Source organism: Euwallacea fornicatus, chromosome 17 (genome assembly GCF_040115645.1).
Source record: "Euwallacea fornicatus isolate EFF26 chromosome 17, ASM4011564v1, whole genome shotgun sequence".
Taxonomy (NCBI): Eukaryota; Metazoa; Arthropoda; class Insecta; order Coleoptera; family Curculionidae; genus Euwallacea; species Euwallacea fornicatus.
In genome coordinates, this window is record NC_089557.1 from 3,544,202 (window position 1) to 3,558,260 (window position 14,059).

General features: G+C 39.8%; 1 protein-coding gene and 1 pseudogene across 1 annotated transcript; both read right to left on the reverse strand.

The window, feature by feature from the left end:
- Positions 1 to 1,455: 1,455 nt before the first annotated feature.
- LOC136344757 (laminin subunit gamma-1-like) lies at positions 1,456 to 13,847 on the reverse strand. Its single transcript, XM_066292492.1, has 21 exons — positions 13,502 to 13,847; positions 13,140 to 13,312; positions 12,235 to 12,499; positions 12,064 to 12,181; positions 11,725 to 11,908; positions 10,054 to 10,363; positions 6,203 to 6,464; positions 5,830 to 6,077; positions 5,672 to 5,782; positions 5,395 to 5,615; positions 4,898 to 5,336; positions 4,539 to 4,841; positions 4,190 to 4,481; positions 3,940 to 4,136; positions 3,532 to 3,881; positions 3,227 to 3,475; positions 2,916 to 3,175; positions 2,658 to 2,851; positions 2,405 to 2,607; positions 2,185 to 2,352; positions 1,456 to 2,127 (listed from the first exon to the last, which is right to left on the reverse strand). Exons 2-21 carry the CDS (start codon positions 13,287 to 13,289, stop codon positions 1,786 to 1,788), a joined length of 4,866 nt encoding a protein of 1,621 aa, XP_066148589.1. The 5' UTR covers positions 13,290 to 13,312; positions 13,502 to 13,847; the 3' UTR covers positions 1,456 to 1,785.
- LOC136344759 (dynein light chain Tctex-type 1 pseudogene) lies at positions 10,380 to 11,714 on the reverse strand (annotated as a pseudogene).
- Positions 13,848 to 14,059: the final 212 nt, after the last annotated feature.

Sequence of the window (14,059 nt, forward strand, 5' to 3'; positions counted from 1 at the left end):
ATATTTTGGAAGGCGATTCTAGAGATTAAAATAATTTTAAAAGTTCTTATAAACATACCGCAAAATCTGTTTGTTAAAGAGGCTAAAATGTTTTACAGGAAAAACTTTGAAGATGGTATTTCGCAATATTTTCGAAACGGTTTGTGCCAAACCTATGAAATTCGGTATACTTTTAGTAAGTTGGAACGAGAACATTTTTTTATGTTAATAATTGCAGACTTTGGTCATGGGCATCACATACAGTCTCCTACGTAAATGTGGCCCTAACGCTTTTATTTGTGATATTTTTAAATCTAATTACTGAATTGATAATATTTTTAAGTAAAAAAAGTTGTCTAATTTCATCTCGTTAGGATAGGCGGTTTTCTAGAAAAATAGGTTTTCGTAAACCGATGCACTTTTATACAGGGTGTTTCCTAACTACGTGTAAAAAATTTAAAGGCGTAATCCTCGACTGATTTTGAGTCAAAAATGTCTAATAAACATATGTCCGCAAATGCCTTATTTCCAAGATACAGGGTCTTGACTGAAAGACGTTGAAAAAGGTTTTAAAGGTTTTTAAATGTTTGGTGGTATTTACTAAATTGTTTATTGTTAGTTTTTTTTGCTACTTCCACTACTATAAACAAGATAGTCAGTGTTATTTTGGTGTTTTACTCTCTAAAGTGAAAGAATTTAGTTCTGTGTCCCAAAAATCAGATTATACCTCAGTTTTGAAAATTTTTCAAATGCCTAATTACACTAATCAAGAAATGACCAATATGGTTTTTGTTTACGGCCTTGCTGATGGTAAGTGTTTGGCAGCGAGGCGCATTTACATGGAAAGGCTTCCAAACCACCAAACCTTTAAAAACCCCTTTCAACGTCTTTCAGTCAAGACCCTGTATCTTGGAAATAAGGCATTTGCGAACATATGTTTATTAGACATTTTTGACTCAAAATCAGTCGAGGATTACGCCTTTAAATTTTTTACACGTAGTTAGGAAACACCCTGTATAGACGTGGAAATACATGTTAATAAACATAGTAGCCCCCCTTGTAGTAGAAATATTCTTTTATTCACCAGCAATAATAAGACTAATATTGTTAAGGAATTGTCACTTGTTCACAATAAATTTTCAAAACCGCCTTCGTTCGGCTCAGTGCATTCTGGAATTTGTTTCCAAAAATACATATTCAAAGTACCCCCTTAAACGAGTACTAGCTCCTTTAAGAAGGAATCTTTGGGGAAGTTTATAAAAGATGTTTTTATTGTTTTAATCTCTAGAATCACCTAAAGTACTTCGAAATTGTTTCTCGACACCCTGTAAAGTTAAATGTTAATGCATCCGAAAATTGCTTAAATTCAAAGTCTCAAAAGTCCGGTGCGCGCCATCAATATTTTATTTCTGCATGACTCATATGCAGGAACTACAAAGCAATTGATATGATGACGAGGTAATCAGACTCAGATGATTTTGATTTGTTACTCATTTATTTTCACTAAAATGCATTCCCTTCACTTAGTAATATGGTAGACTTACTTAATGTATTAGTCCCTCGAACAAACCACGCTTAACGCTATGGCCAACCAGAATGGCTTAAGAAATTTTTTTTCTTTGCACAATAATTATTAATAAGCTTAAATCTATCCGTTCTATTTACAAATATATCTGATATATTAGTCTTTGGTATTATCGTCGAATATTAAAATAAACGCATATAAGGCAGTGAAAATTTCAAGAAAGAAATATGTAATAAGTACTTATACTGCTGGATATTTAGTATGTTGAGTAAAATAGCAATTTAGGGCTCCAATTCGACCCTTCTGAAACAAGATACAGGTAACGCGTCTACTATATTCTTAATATTTTCAACATCCCTCTGCATTTCATCAATTTTGATTTTGTAGTCCTCAATCAGACCGTTCTGCACTCTGTGTTGATTTTGCAGCTTCTCCAAATGTTCCTCCAGTTTGCTGCTATTGATCATTCTTTCAATTTCGATAATGTCGTGGTCGAGACGGTCCAGAATCTCTTCGTGTATATTAGGAGTGTTGTCCAGCTCGGAGATTATTTCCTGCACATCATCGAGAAGCTTGGCAACTTGGTCGGAGACTTTGTCGGTTTCTTGAACGGCTTTGCCCACCTAAGTTTCAAGAGCAAGAATATAGATTTGCGAAAATATTGATTTGAAATGGCTCACGTTATCCTTAGCCTGATCCACTAGGGAGCTGTTGCATAAAGGATGCTTGAGCAGAGTGTCTAATTTGTCCTCTGATGCTTCAATTCTTCTGCCAATGTCCGCTTCAGAAATGAGGAAATCGTTGGTATCTTCGTTAAGCTTACTGGCTTGCTCTAGGAACTTTTTTAGCTAAAACACGCAAATTAAAACAATGGAATTTCATTATTATCTTTATAAGTACGTCATTCGAGGCCCTTTCTCCGCGACTCTTCGCAGTGAGGGTAGAAGCGAGCGATTCATTGGCAATCCTGCCGACTTCTTGCAGCTGCATTTGCGCCTGATCGGCTTTATTCAAGGTGTTGCTTATAATGGCCTCAATATCTGGTATAGTCTTTAAGGCATCCTCTGCCTCTTGACGAGATTTTTGAGTGTCAGAATCAGAGCCTGAAAAGTACCTTTTAAATGTATTTCCGATAATCTTTCAAATATCTCACTTAGAAGGTCCGTATAGATGCGTTCGGCCTCATTCAATTTGTTTGTCCATTCTTCAATAGTTTTGCTCACAGTTTCGTTTGCTTCATGGATTTCATCCACCAATTCCGCCAAGGCCGTCTGTTGGTCTGACGCTTTTTCCACCAGCTGCTTTCCTTCCTCATATCTGCTGTCTACCATAGCTTTCAATTCTTTGCTGCATGGAAATTACAATCGTTTTTTTACCATTTTATAACAAAGAAAAAAACATTTTAATATACCTTTGACTCAACAAATTCTCAGCCTTGTCTCCCAAGCGTCTGGCTTCCTCCTTCAGACTCTGCGACTTCTTGGCGAGATCTGGAACATCCACAGTGGGCACATTCAAGTTCATGACCTCGTTCAAGAGATCCAAAGCCTCGTTCTTGACCTGATTAGCCTTGGCATGGACATCGTTGGTGAATTGACTCGTCTTATTTAATTTGTCCTCAGCCCCATCCAGATCGTGTTTCAGCTTCCCAATCTTCTCTTTTACTAAGCTCTATGAACATAACGTTAACTTTTCATCCATCCATGCGAAACTTCCAGGTACCTGATCGGAGTTGGCTTTCTTGGCCAACTCGTAAACTTCGCTGGATTTATTTTTAGCATCTTTGGCGTCGGAGACCAACCTATCCGCTTGTCTATCCAGAGCATCAGCCAATTCTCGTGCCTCTTTGGCGACTTTGGTCATAGTCTCGGATTGTTGACCCACTTGCTTGCTTCTCTCCCACGCATCTACTAAGGCCTTTTTGGCGTCTGATTCGAATTGGGAGCGGATGTCTTCTAGACTTTGGTCGAGCTGAAACGTAACGTTCATTCCTAAATAATAAGTCCTTCTTAAACTCTCTGACCCACCTGTTCCAAAACCATATCGGTATTATGGTTAATCGTTTTGGCTTCGTCAGTTTTCGCTCTAATGCCATCGATGTTCTCGTTGACGCTCTCCAAAGTCCTAGCAACATCCTCTTCCCTCTTCTTTATATCCTGCACCTGGTGAATGATGCTTTCCTCTCCTGTTGCAGTTTTAACTTTATCGTAAAGTTCATCTATGTCATCATCCAACTTCTCCAGCTCGGTGCGGAAATCCGAGTCAGTGATAACAGTAGGCCTTCGCTCTATTTCATTAATGATTTCGTTCAGTTTTTCCAACTTGTTTGAGTGCGCTCTATAATCATTTTGTACTAGATTATAGCACTCGGGACAGTCTAAAATATAATTTGATTATAGAGATTTCAATAAATAAGATAGTCCGAAAGGATATACCGACGCATCCTCGATGCCTATCGTACTTGTTTTCCTTGCATCTATCACATCGGCGTCCTTCAACGTTGTCCAAGCAAGGGCACTGCCCGGACGAGTCACATTGCAAATCTTTGGAACCCACCCCATCGCATTCACATTCTTTACAGCCTTCCAGTGAAAACCCGTATTTCCTCGCTTCGCAATGATCGCAACGTAAGCTAGGACCAAGATCAGTTATGAACGATCTTCCTTCGAACCACTTTATATTTACCCAGTAACTCCAAGTCGACAATAACATTGTCCGTTGTAAAGATCACAAGTATGATTGAAAGACCCAATGGTGTCGCAGTTGCAACTCTGGCACCCATCTCCACCTTGCAGATTGTAGTAGCCTTCTTCGCATTGGTCGCAGTTTCTGCCTTTCACGTTCGGCTTGCAGACACATGCTCCGGTGCTAGAATCACATATGGGTTCTCCATTGGAGTCGGAGATGGTACCAATAGGGTTGCACTCGCAGCGCTTGCAGTCGCCCTTGGGCAAAACCAGGGCATTACCATAATAGCCTGAAAGGCCAAATTCTTGTTGTTGCTGGTCGAAATTAACGTGTGAGCTAAACAAACCTGGCAGGCAAACTTCGCATGTAGATCCTCCAGTATTGTGAATACATCTAAGGCACTCTCCAGTGGTGGTGTTGCAGTTGCCAATACCATTGGTGTCGATGTTTTGGTTGCATTCGCATACTTGGCAAGGTGATTTTGGACCAAAGACCCCAGTGGGGTCCCCATAATAACCATCAGAACAAACGTCGCACCTGAATCCCGAGTATCCAATTGGGCATTCGGTGCACATAACTAGATCGTCTTGGAGTTGAATGCATGCTCCTCCATTGGGGCAGTTACATGGTAGACAATCCTCGGGCGTTCCTTTAGTATTCGGAATAAAGAAGTTGAACTAATCGGTTGAGGGTGCAATACTGTACCTGCCAAGGCATTTCCATAATACCCCCTAGCACAAAATTCACAATTTTCTCCTGCAGTATTATGCTGACAAATGCATCTTCCAGTCTCAGAGTCGCAAATTTCCGCATGTTTGTTGCAATCGCACGGAATGCAGTTAGTAAAAGGTCCTCCATGGGCAGGAGAATGGCGGTACCCTGCTGCACAGGATTCGCAAAATTGTCCGATATATCCTTGAGGACATTCGCAAAATTCCATCCATAGAGCCGGAACTCCAGCAGCTCCGGGAGCGGCAGTTTGCAGTTTTACGTCGTCCAAGAACCCCACCCCTTTGGTCGAATATGTGCCCCTAATTTTGATTGCGGTCAAGTTGGTCAGGATGGAAATAAAATCTCTAGAGTTCAATCTTGGTTGCCACTGGAAGTCCGGATGTTCATGAAGCCTGAACTTGTAAGGCTGGGACTGAAATACATAATTACGTCGGAGTCGATTGATTCGACAGGGTAAGGGCAAGACATACCTCTATCGTAGGGTTGAGGTTGCTTTGGCCAAAAATGGTGTTGGTGATACGATTTCCACCACCCTCGATTATAATGTCAGCTGCGGTTTGGAAGAGCCTATTGTCTCCTATTCTGAAGGAAAACTCCAGGAGTTGGTTGTAAGAGCCTCTTTGATCTCCTAGGAATCTATGTGGAGTTAGGAAGTAAACCACTTCTTCGTCTTGAGACTTAACACCAATGCCTTTATTAAGAAACAATTTGTATTTAATATTCCCGAACTAATAAAGTAATTAGTACTTTGGCTGATGGTTTCGTATTTAATTGGCACATTTTTGCCGTACTGATCCTCTGCCCTCCACTTTTCGCTTCCTTTTGCAAAGCTCGATTCAAGGGCGTATTTTGAATACCCTAAAATGAAAATTCATTACCAATCATTATTCAAATATTTAGTTTACCTTGGGCCGATCGACACTGAGAAGAATGGCCATAACAGAAGCAAGGAGTACACCCAAACTCGTTCTCTAAATCCAAGTTGAAGAAGCTGGGCTTGCATTCCCGGCACTGTTTCCCTTCCACGTTTTCCTTGCAAACGCATTCTCCATTAGTAGGGTTGCAATGAGGCACATTGAACTCAGAACCCTCTTCCGCACATTCACAACTTTTGCAGCCGGACTTCGAGAATTCGTAGTGGTTTTCTGCACACCTGGAAGTCGAGAATACGATATCGAGTAGTCCATGTGAATAATGCCGTTATCCTTTCTAAGGATCGTGTGTTTTTATTTTGATTTTTTGAAATGATTATTACTGGTTTGATTAATTTGTGCATACGTATCGCATTTATTCCCAGTTACTCCAGGTTTGCACTGGCATTTTCCCTCAGCATTGCACTGTTGAAACAATGATCCAGTTTCGTCGCATTGGCAGGGGATGCAATAACCATCATCCCTCATGTAATAGTTGGGCCTACATCGTTCACAGTTGGGTCCATCCCTGTTAGCCGAGCAATCCAAGCAGTAACCTCCATGGCCTGATTGCTCGTAGAGTTTAGAGTCGAAGACGCATCTGCTGGAGTATCCATTACAATTGCACTCTGTAATCGAAATTGACTCTTTTATCCAGGATTTCTGGCCCTCCAAAATCCGGATAAAATGTGAGTATCCATTTTTTCCGGAAAATATACTTCTACAAGCATATGCCGGTCACCTAACTTCTTTGCTCCTCGAATCGATTCATTTGAATCATATATCGACCCTGGATAGAGAATTTACCGGAAATACAGTTTGAGAGTTCGTTTTTCTAAAGCATTTTCAAAATTGCGACCCACAATATCTCAGAAGTTTCTCACCAAGTTGCCAAGATATCGACGATCGAAAATAGAAATATTACAATTAAGGATCATCTACCTCCCGAATATTTTGAGTTTTTTAAGTTATTTTTTAAAACGACTGCTGATTTGGATCAGATACACACCCCGGCTTCTTCAGTTCTAAATTGCTACTCTCGGAAATGTGGTTTCGGGGTCCTTCATTTAAACTTACCAAGGTGACCCAGCAGTTCGGAAACTAAGAAACATGTCACAGGCCCACTTGCATAGATGATTAATTTGGAGCTTTTCTTAAAGGTAGTTTGGGCACAAATGGTCTACGATCAAAGCGTAAAAAATGGTAAAAAGAAGTATTTTTCCCCTTCGCAAATGTTTAGGAAGAATGCTTTGAATAGGACAAAATTCACTTTACGGTGGGTAAAAGTACGCTCTGCGATGACTGCATTCAGAAGGGAAACAATAAAATGCTTATGATAGAAAATATTCCTTATTACAATGCTTCTTATAAAAATTGAGCAAAAGATCTTTGAAAATGACTGACACAAGAATAATTAACACATAACAACGAGGCTTTAGAAAAGATAGTTATACCTGTACAATGAATGCAAAATCGACATTCTAATGAACAGCCGAGGTATGTACTGAGTGTAGTAACCAACAGTGCTTTTTCGACGTAACACATGTATGAAAATTCCTTTAGTTTTGTAAGTTTCCAAAAAACATTCAATTAGCAGATTTTATATCAAATCGATCACCGGACATAACTGTTGTTACCGGCCTTATGAGGTGAGAGGACGGGCAGGTTAGGCAACGACCAAGGGCGGCAGGCCAGGAAGGGTGGCGAACTTTTTTGGTCAGCGATTTTTCTCGAGGGCAGGAGGGTGATTAAAAATTTCGCCCATGGCGCCAAACTTTTTGAGGCCGGTCCTGCCATCTGCGAGTCCTCGAAGACTTGAAATACAGTTTTAGGAACCCGTGTCGTTTTCAAATTGGCGGAAATAGATTTATCGCGCAAGAAAGTCTTATTTTTCCACGCAGATCAGATAAATAATTGAATTTTCTCAACCGCAATTTTAGACACCCAATCTCTATATACACTGAATTTACACCCCGTAGTTCTGATTTTATTCCCTCTTTACCCTCTTCAAATGTATTGCGAATCGCTGCGGTTAATCCCTTAAGGGCCGATATCCGTATCGACAACCCCGCAATATAAATCATAATGAAACCCAATAGCAGGTAATCAGCGTTTAAACTGCATTTAATGGTTGCGTGGGACGTCAAGGGCTGCGCTTAAAATACAAGACGTGTAGGAGGTGATGGGAGAATGGTACGTAATGATGGGCCTGGCGCTGAATTTACAATGCATAAAGACCTTTTTGTGTTCAAATCAAAGAGAAATCGGGTTTACTAGAAATCGCCCTACTTCGTCTGCAACGAAGTTCCATAACAATTTTTGCATGTAAAGAAACTTTATCCTTTCACATTATGTTGATGGCAACATCAAATGGTTAACCATTATTGGTTAAGGTCAGGACTATCATTCAAGCATTGTTTAACGTTTATCTGATCGAAGAAGCAAGTATGTAAAGAAAGTAATAGTTTGGAAATAATCAGACTTACGGCTTCCAGAAAACCATGGAGTTAGACCGTCCCATGACAGGCTCGTAGCTGGATAGATGATGGATTTATCCAATAGGAGAATTATTTTCAAAACCGTCAGCAGCATTTTCATGCTTTCTATTTTCAGTGCATCATGGAAATTTATGAAGTTTCACGACAAACTCATTGTCAATAGTATATTTCCTAACTCCCTACTTTTACAATTTTGCGCGAAATGAAACCCTGATGGTACCAAATCCCGCGACACCGACTCAAAATGCACTAAAACCGTATGTTTATGCTAAGGCCCGGCAAGGTACTTCTTCGTAGTACGCCAACGCTCAAAGATACAACTGGTTCCTTATTAACATGTCAACCGCGGAACCCGTGATATAGGTGAAATATGGGAGCTGTTTAAGAGAAGCTATAGAAAATGGGCTTTGTCAGGTGTATATTTCAGTCAGAATACCCTCGTTACGAATTAAATAATGAATTTTTCTTTTGAATAATTTTTTTAATACGACACTATTTTTTTTACAAAAACTCAAAATTGTACCATGCGCATAAATCAATTTAAAGCAATGACTTTTCTTTCATATTCTAACTTAGCAACGTCTATTGGTACGGCCTTGGTTTTTGCAGTTGCTGAGAGGGGCGGAAAAGCGGATTTATAGGTAAGTCCGTTCAGAGTCCAGCAACGAACAGTCCAACAGTGTGCGCAGGGGGAAAACATTTTCATTAAAATATACTCAGTTTCATATGAAATACACCATAATAAATACGCTTTGTAATTTTGGCAAAGTAATGCTTCATAATAGAATACCAAACGATCAGAGTTTCAGCAAAGAAGAAAGAACGCCAATGGTTTTTTTTTGTAAAATCTAACAGGTTCTTTTTTTTACTGCAATATTACTGCCCTCCATGCAGATTTTACTAAATGGCATTTTCCAACAGAATAATGCAGGGCCACATGCTGCAAACATTACTCGAAGGTATCTGGAACAAGCACCATTGGAAATGTTACCTTGGTCTGCATGGTCATAGGATCTATCGCCTATCGACCATCTCTGGGATATGATGAGTTGCCGTCTTAGAACTTACCAAGGCCTGCAAATCATTTAAATGATCTACCCCACACCACCTTAAGGTAGTATGGAATGAAATATCCCAGGAGGATATTGAACATCTGATCATATGCCGCAAAGAGCACATTATCAACTTTTTAATTAATAAATGTTTTTTTTACTGAAACTCTGATCATTTTATACTCTGTTATAAATCATTACTTTGCCTAAATTACAAAACTTAATAATTATTATTACTGGGTGATGTATTTCATATCTAAGTGAGTGTATATTTGACAAAATCTTTAATAGACCTTCTAAGTACGGCAATACCTACTTGAAGGTCCCCATCAAACGTAATTGATATTTTCAGTGAAAACCCCCTTTCTAAGCAAATCAGTCGATGCACTTTCTTTTTTGGACTAAACAAGTCGGCGAATCCAAATAAATTCATCACCTACAGATATTGATCAAACAGAGACCGAAACGTAGAAAAAGCTCTACATAAACACCAAATTTGCCTTTTTTACACGCGAACGTTGACATCATCTATATATACAGGGTGTCTTACTCAAGGCTGGACCAATGTAAAGAAACGTTTTTTGGTTAGACCTTTAGTACCGCAGTTATAACGTTTTTAAATTAGACCCCTGTAGTAGCAACGACCTATGTGACATGTAAAAACTTACGTTTGCATTCGTTGGCACTAATGGCAGTAGCCCTGGCCCATGGGGCGTCGTTGAAAAAGGGCAAACATTCCCCACAATCGGGTCCAGCGGTGTTGTGCTCGCACCTGCAGACTCTCGTCCGAACCCCCCCATCACCAGTACTGGATACACATTCTGAAGCATGTCCATTACACTTGCAACGAGCACCTATTGCCACATCCGCAATGGCATAAAAGTAGGATTTGAGTACTTGCTGGTCGCCGAAGACTTCGTCTCCGAAGGTGTTGATGCGGTCCAAAGTTATGCGGAGCTCCGTAGCGGTTACCCACTCCTAGATACACGAGAATACTCATTAGGACACGTAAAAATTTGCTATTTTCGTAAAGCGCCAGTTTGGACCTTTAAATTTTCCAATTCACGTCAAAACTTTACCTTTCAGTCCCAGCACTTCGGTGCCCTCAGGAGAACTAAGCTCACAGAACATGATAGTGTATTTCATAGTTTTCGCAGCCATTTCGGATCTAACTTTATTCGATTTAAATACCTGTTTTAATGAGCTCTACATCCCATCAAAGTTTGTCAGTATGTTCATGAAACATCCTGTATAATTTATATTTTCCCAGAAACGAGCGGGAACGAGGTTTTACTGTGTGGTGCGCTAAGAGACTAGTTTGAAACGAGGGATTTTTAATAATAATAATTTAGTGTAAGAATATATTTTATTGCAATTTATTCGTCAGGCACAAACTGGTCCAAAAACGCCTATAAAAAAAACACATCCTCGTCACATAATCTAAAATTCTAAATGGCCAGTCCAAACACCGTGACCACGCAATGCATGGTCTTGTTCTCCCATCGCACCGTGCACGTACCATCAGTGGTACTGTCCCAATAGCAGGAACTGGCAGTGTGCAGTCCTGCCCCAGTCTTCTGCATAATAGAGCACGTAATCACGTACTTAAAGTTCTTCTTCAACTTGCTGAGCGCGCTCAGGCATCGTTCAGAAACTGATGCGCTCATATGGTTCACTTTTTCCTTTTTGTAGACGTGGCCGGTGAGTAGTTCTTCAATGGTATCTTTGACTATTTTGATCACCTCATCGACTACAAACTGGTTTTCTTCGACGTCCACAATGGGCGCGGGGAGTGGTGGTGGAGGTGCAGCTTTAATTCGATTTTGGTATTGGATTTGGTTTGGATTGAGTTTAATTGATGACTTGGATGGTACAAGTCGGCGACTCCGGTGCATGATGATGGTTTTACCGTGCAACAGGTATATTGGAATACTTTGGATTAATAACTGGAATATACCGAATTGGCCGGAATCGCGTCTGTTATTATAGGAAGCTCGAAAGGGAATGAAAACTAGTGACTGATTCGGCATGCGATTGGTGTCATAATCTATTTCATAAAACGCTCGTTAGGTCTTATACACGAGCGCACGAAAGGAGTTGTATACCGTGACTCAAATTTTAGTTCCTTATCTGATAGTTGAGGGCCAAATGCATAAATCATAACCAAGTGTGCAGTATAGATAATATTTCCCTCAATATTATATTTGCTAACAGTTCGAGGTAAAGCCTATTGTGGCCTAGGCTCGTGAACCATGCTTTGTACTGATGGATTGTTCCTTTTGACGATCGAATTTCTTTTTGGAAACAACCTTGACCCACGTAAGGAACAGTTTACTTACTTGTAATTCGGGGCTGGCATCGAATGTATAGGCAGAAGGTCTTCCTTCCAGTGTACTGAAAGCTACATTACCACCACGTAATGGAGATATATCCGAGTACTCCGAAGTACACAGAGCTCTAGTTTCGTCCCCTTTCGTAGTGGACGTCTGGTCTGGCAGACCATAAGTGTCCCGACATGTAGCACTAGATGTTACGAATGAAACGTGGCGATAATTTTGTGAAAAACTGAAAGTGCAGGCTTCGAAATTTTTTAATAGTGCGTTAATTTCGATATTCGGATAACACAAAATAATTGTTGAGGTCTCAATACGTCTCTAGTAAAAAAATAACTAAATTACCTGTAATACTGGTACGGGGTCCATGGACTATCTGGGCTGATTTTCTTCGATATGTAAAAGCTCTCCGGTCTTGGGGACATAAACCAAAGGCGAATATAGGTGATATCAAAAGTTTTGCCTTAAACAAGAAAATTTGATAAAATTAGTTCTGTCTTTCTTGCTGATACCCACCGAATCTTATAGTTAAGTTCACTTGACTGGGCCACTGAATGCCTTCCAGCATAGTCTGAGATTGCCACCAAGTAGGATTGTCCACATTGTGCAGATCGGCCATGTACCTGGCATGATGTTGACCAGGATAGCAAATAGCGCAAGATTTGCGGATGCCAGTAATTCCAGTCTGGACGCAATATTCTTGTTCCCCTTCTTCGCCACAGGTGTTGGTAGCGTCTATATCCATTGCGAAGGCGGCATTCTCAAATTCAGGGATACATCTCTGCAATAATCAAATTCTCTATAATTAGTGTGTTGTTTTTCTTGGATCATTACTGTGAACCCATGGGTGGGCAGAACCCATGAATGCGTTCGAACAGCTGATGGCGGGTACTACTTTGCAATTGAGCAATATTTAGCTCAGAGTGCACGTGCAAGGTTTTTGACCTGTATACGAAACTGTTATTTCCCGGAGCACGGCGCATTTTATTCTTAGTTTTGACTAAGAGCAGCAGTAAAGACAAGAATCTTTGAAGCAATGTAAAAATCATAAAATTGCTGACTTACCAGGAGTGTTACAATACAATTTACAGTTTTTAATTATCCTGGTACGCCCCTGGTTTATGATTTCATTGACTTAACTAAAGCTTTAATTTCAGGACGGCTGGAGTTTTGTTGATTTTATTGGCTTTAAACAATAATAAAACATCTGTATTTACATTACATTGGGGGAAAATCTAATTTAAGAATGCGATGGAATCATCGACTCTGGATTTCTTTCATTTCAATGAGACAAAATTGATAGTAATGATACAGATGTTGACAGAACAGCTAAGGCGCATTTCATAGAACTTTTGCTGAATCTTTTTTCTTGGCAAAAAAATCTGTTACGGGCCTTAAATTCTCCCCAGTAATTTACCTACCTGAGGCCTATTGAATGAATCGTAACAAGGAGCCCTTTGAAGCCCAATTACAGGGGTATGGTCAATTTCATGGACTAGTTGGCCCCGACATTTCTCGAATTGCACAAACACGAGGAAGATGAGAATTTTCTTAAAGTTATAGTGCTGCATTGCGGCTGGTCCCAGTTGCAGGGCTGAAAAAAAAATGTTCACTGGGAAATTTGTTAAAAAAAATTATAAGATTCTGAGGAAGCATTATGTCACGGGAAATGGATAATATGTGAGATGGCGAATTGATCCTTTGCATGTTGAAACATGCCCTTTTACTTTCGCATTTCGCCAAATTAAGAAAAACGAAGGACCCTTAATTCGAGATTACTTACTGTTAAATCTTTAATCAAATGACAAAATCCACGATTATCTCCTCGATTTTGAACAAATTCACACACTCCCTTTAATCCCACACCACATTCTCAATGCTCTCACTACTTTTTTGTAATTATTTCACATTCCACATAATGTATCTTTATATTGAAAAAAATTGGAAAACCGGCCTCCGACTATGCGTTCGGTGAACTATTACTAAATCGCTTATCGCGGCATTTTCAAGTAACACACTTTATATTTCCGTTGAAGTTATCGGATTTCGCTGTTCCAATTTTCAAGATTCAGACTACCGGACGGGAACTACTGAGCGTACTAACTAAAACCGAAAGTGTGGTGGTACGAAATTAATGCCAGCAGATGAGAGATGCTGTATAGTATGGAACACTTGTGTTTAGATTTGTGTGTGTGGCCCTTGGAACACAGAGACGTACTTGGGAACATTTTTCTAATAAAATTTTAAACGACAGATGGCCATTAACGTTGAATTTGCTCAACTAATATTTTTAAAGAAAGCACAAATCAAATTATTGCATATTGCTAAGATATTTAAAAAA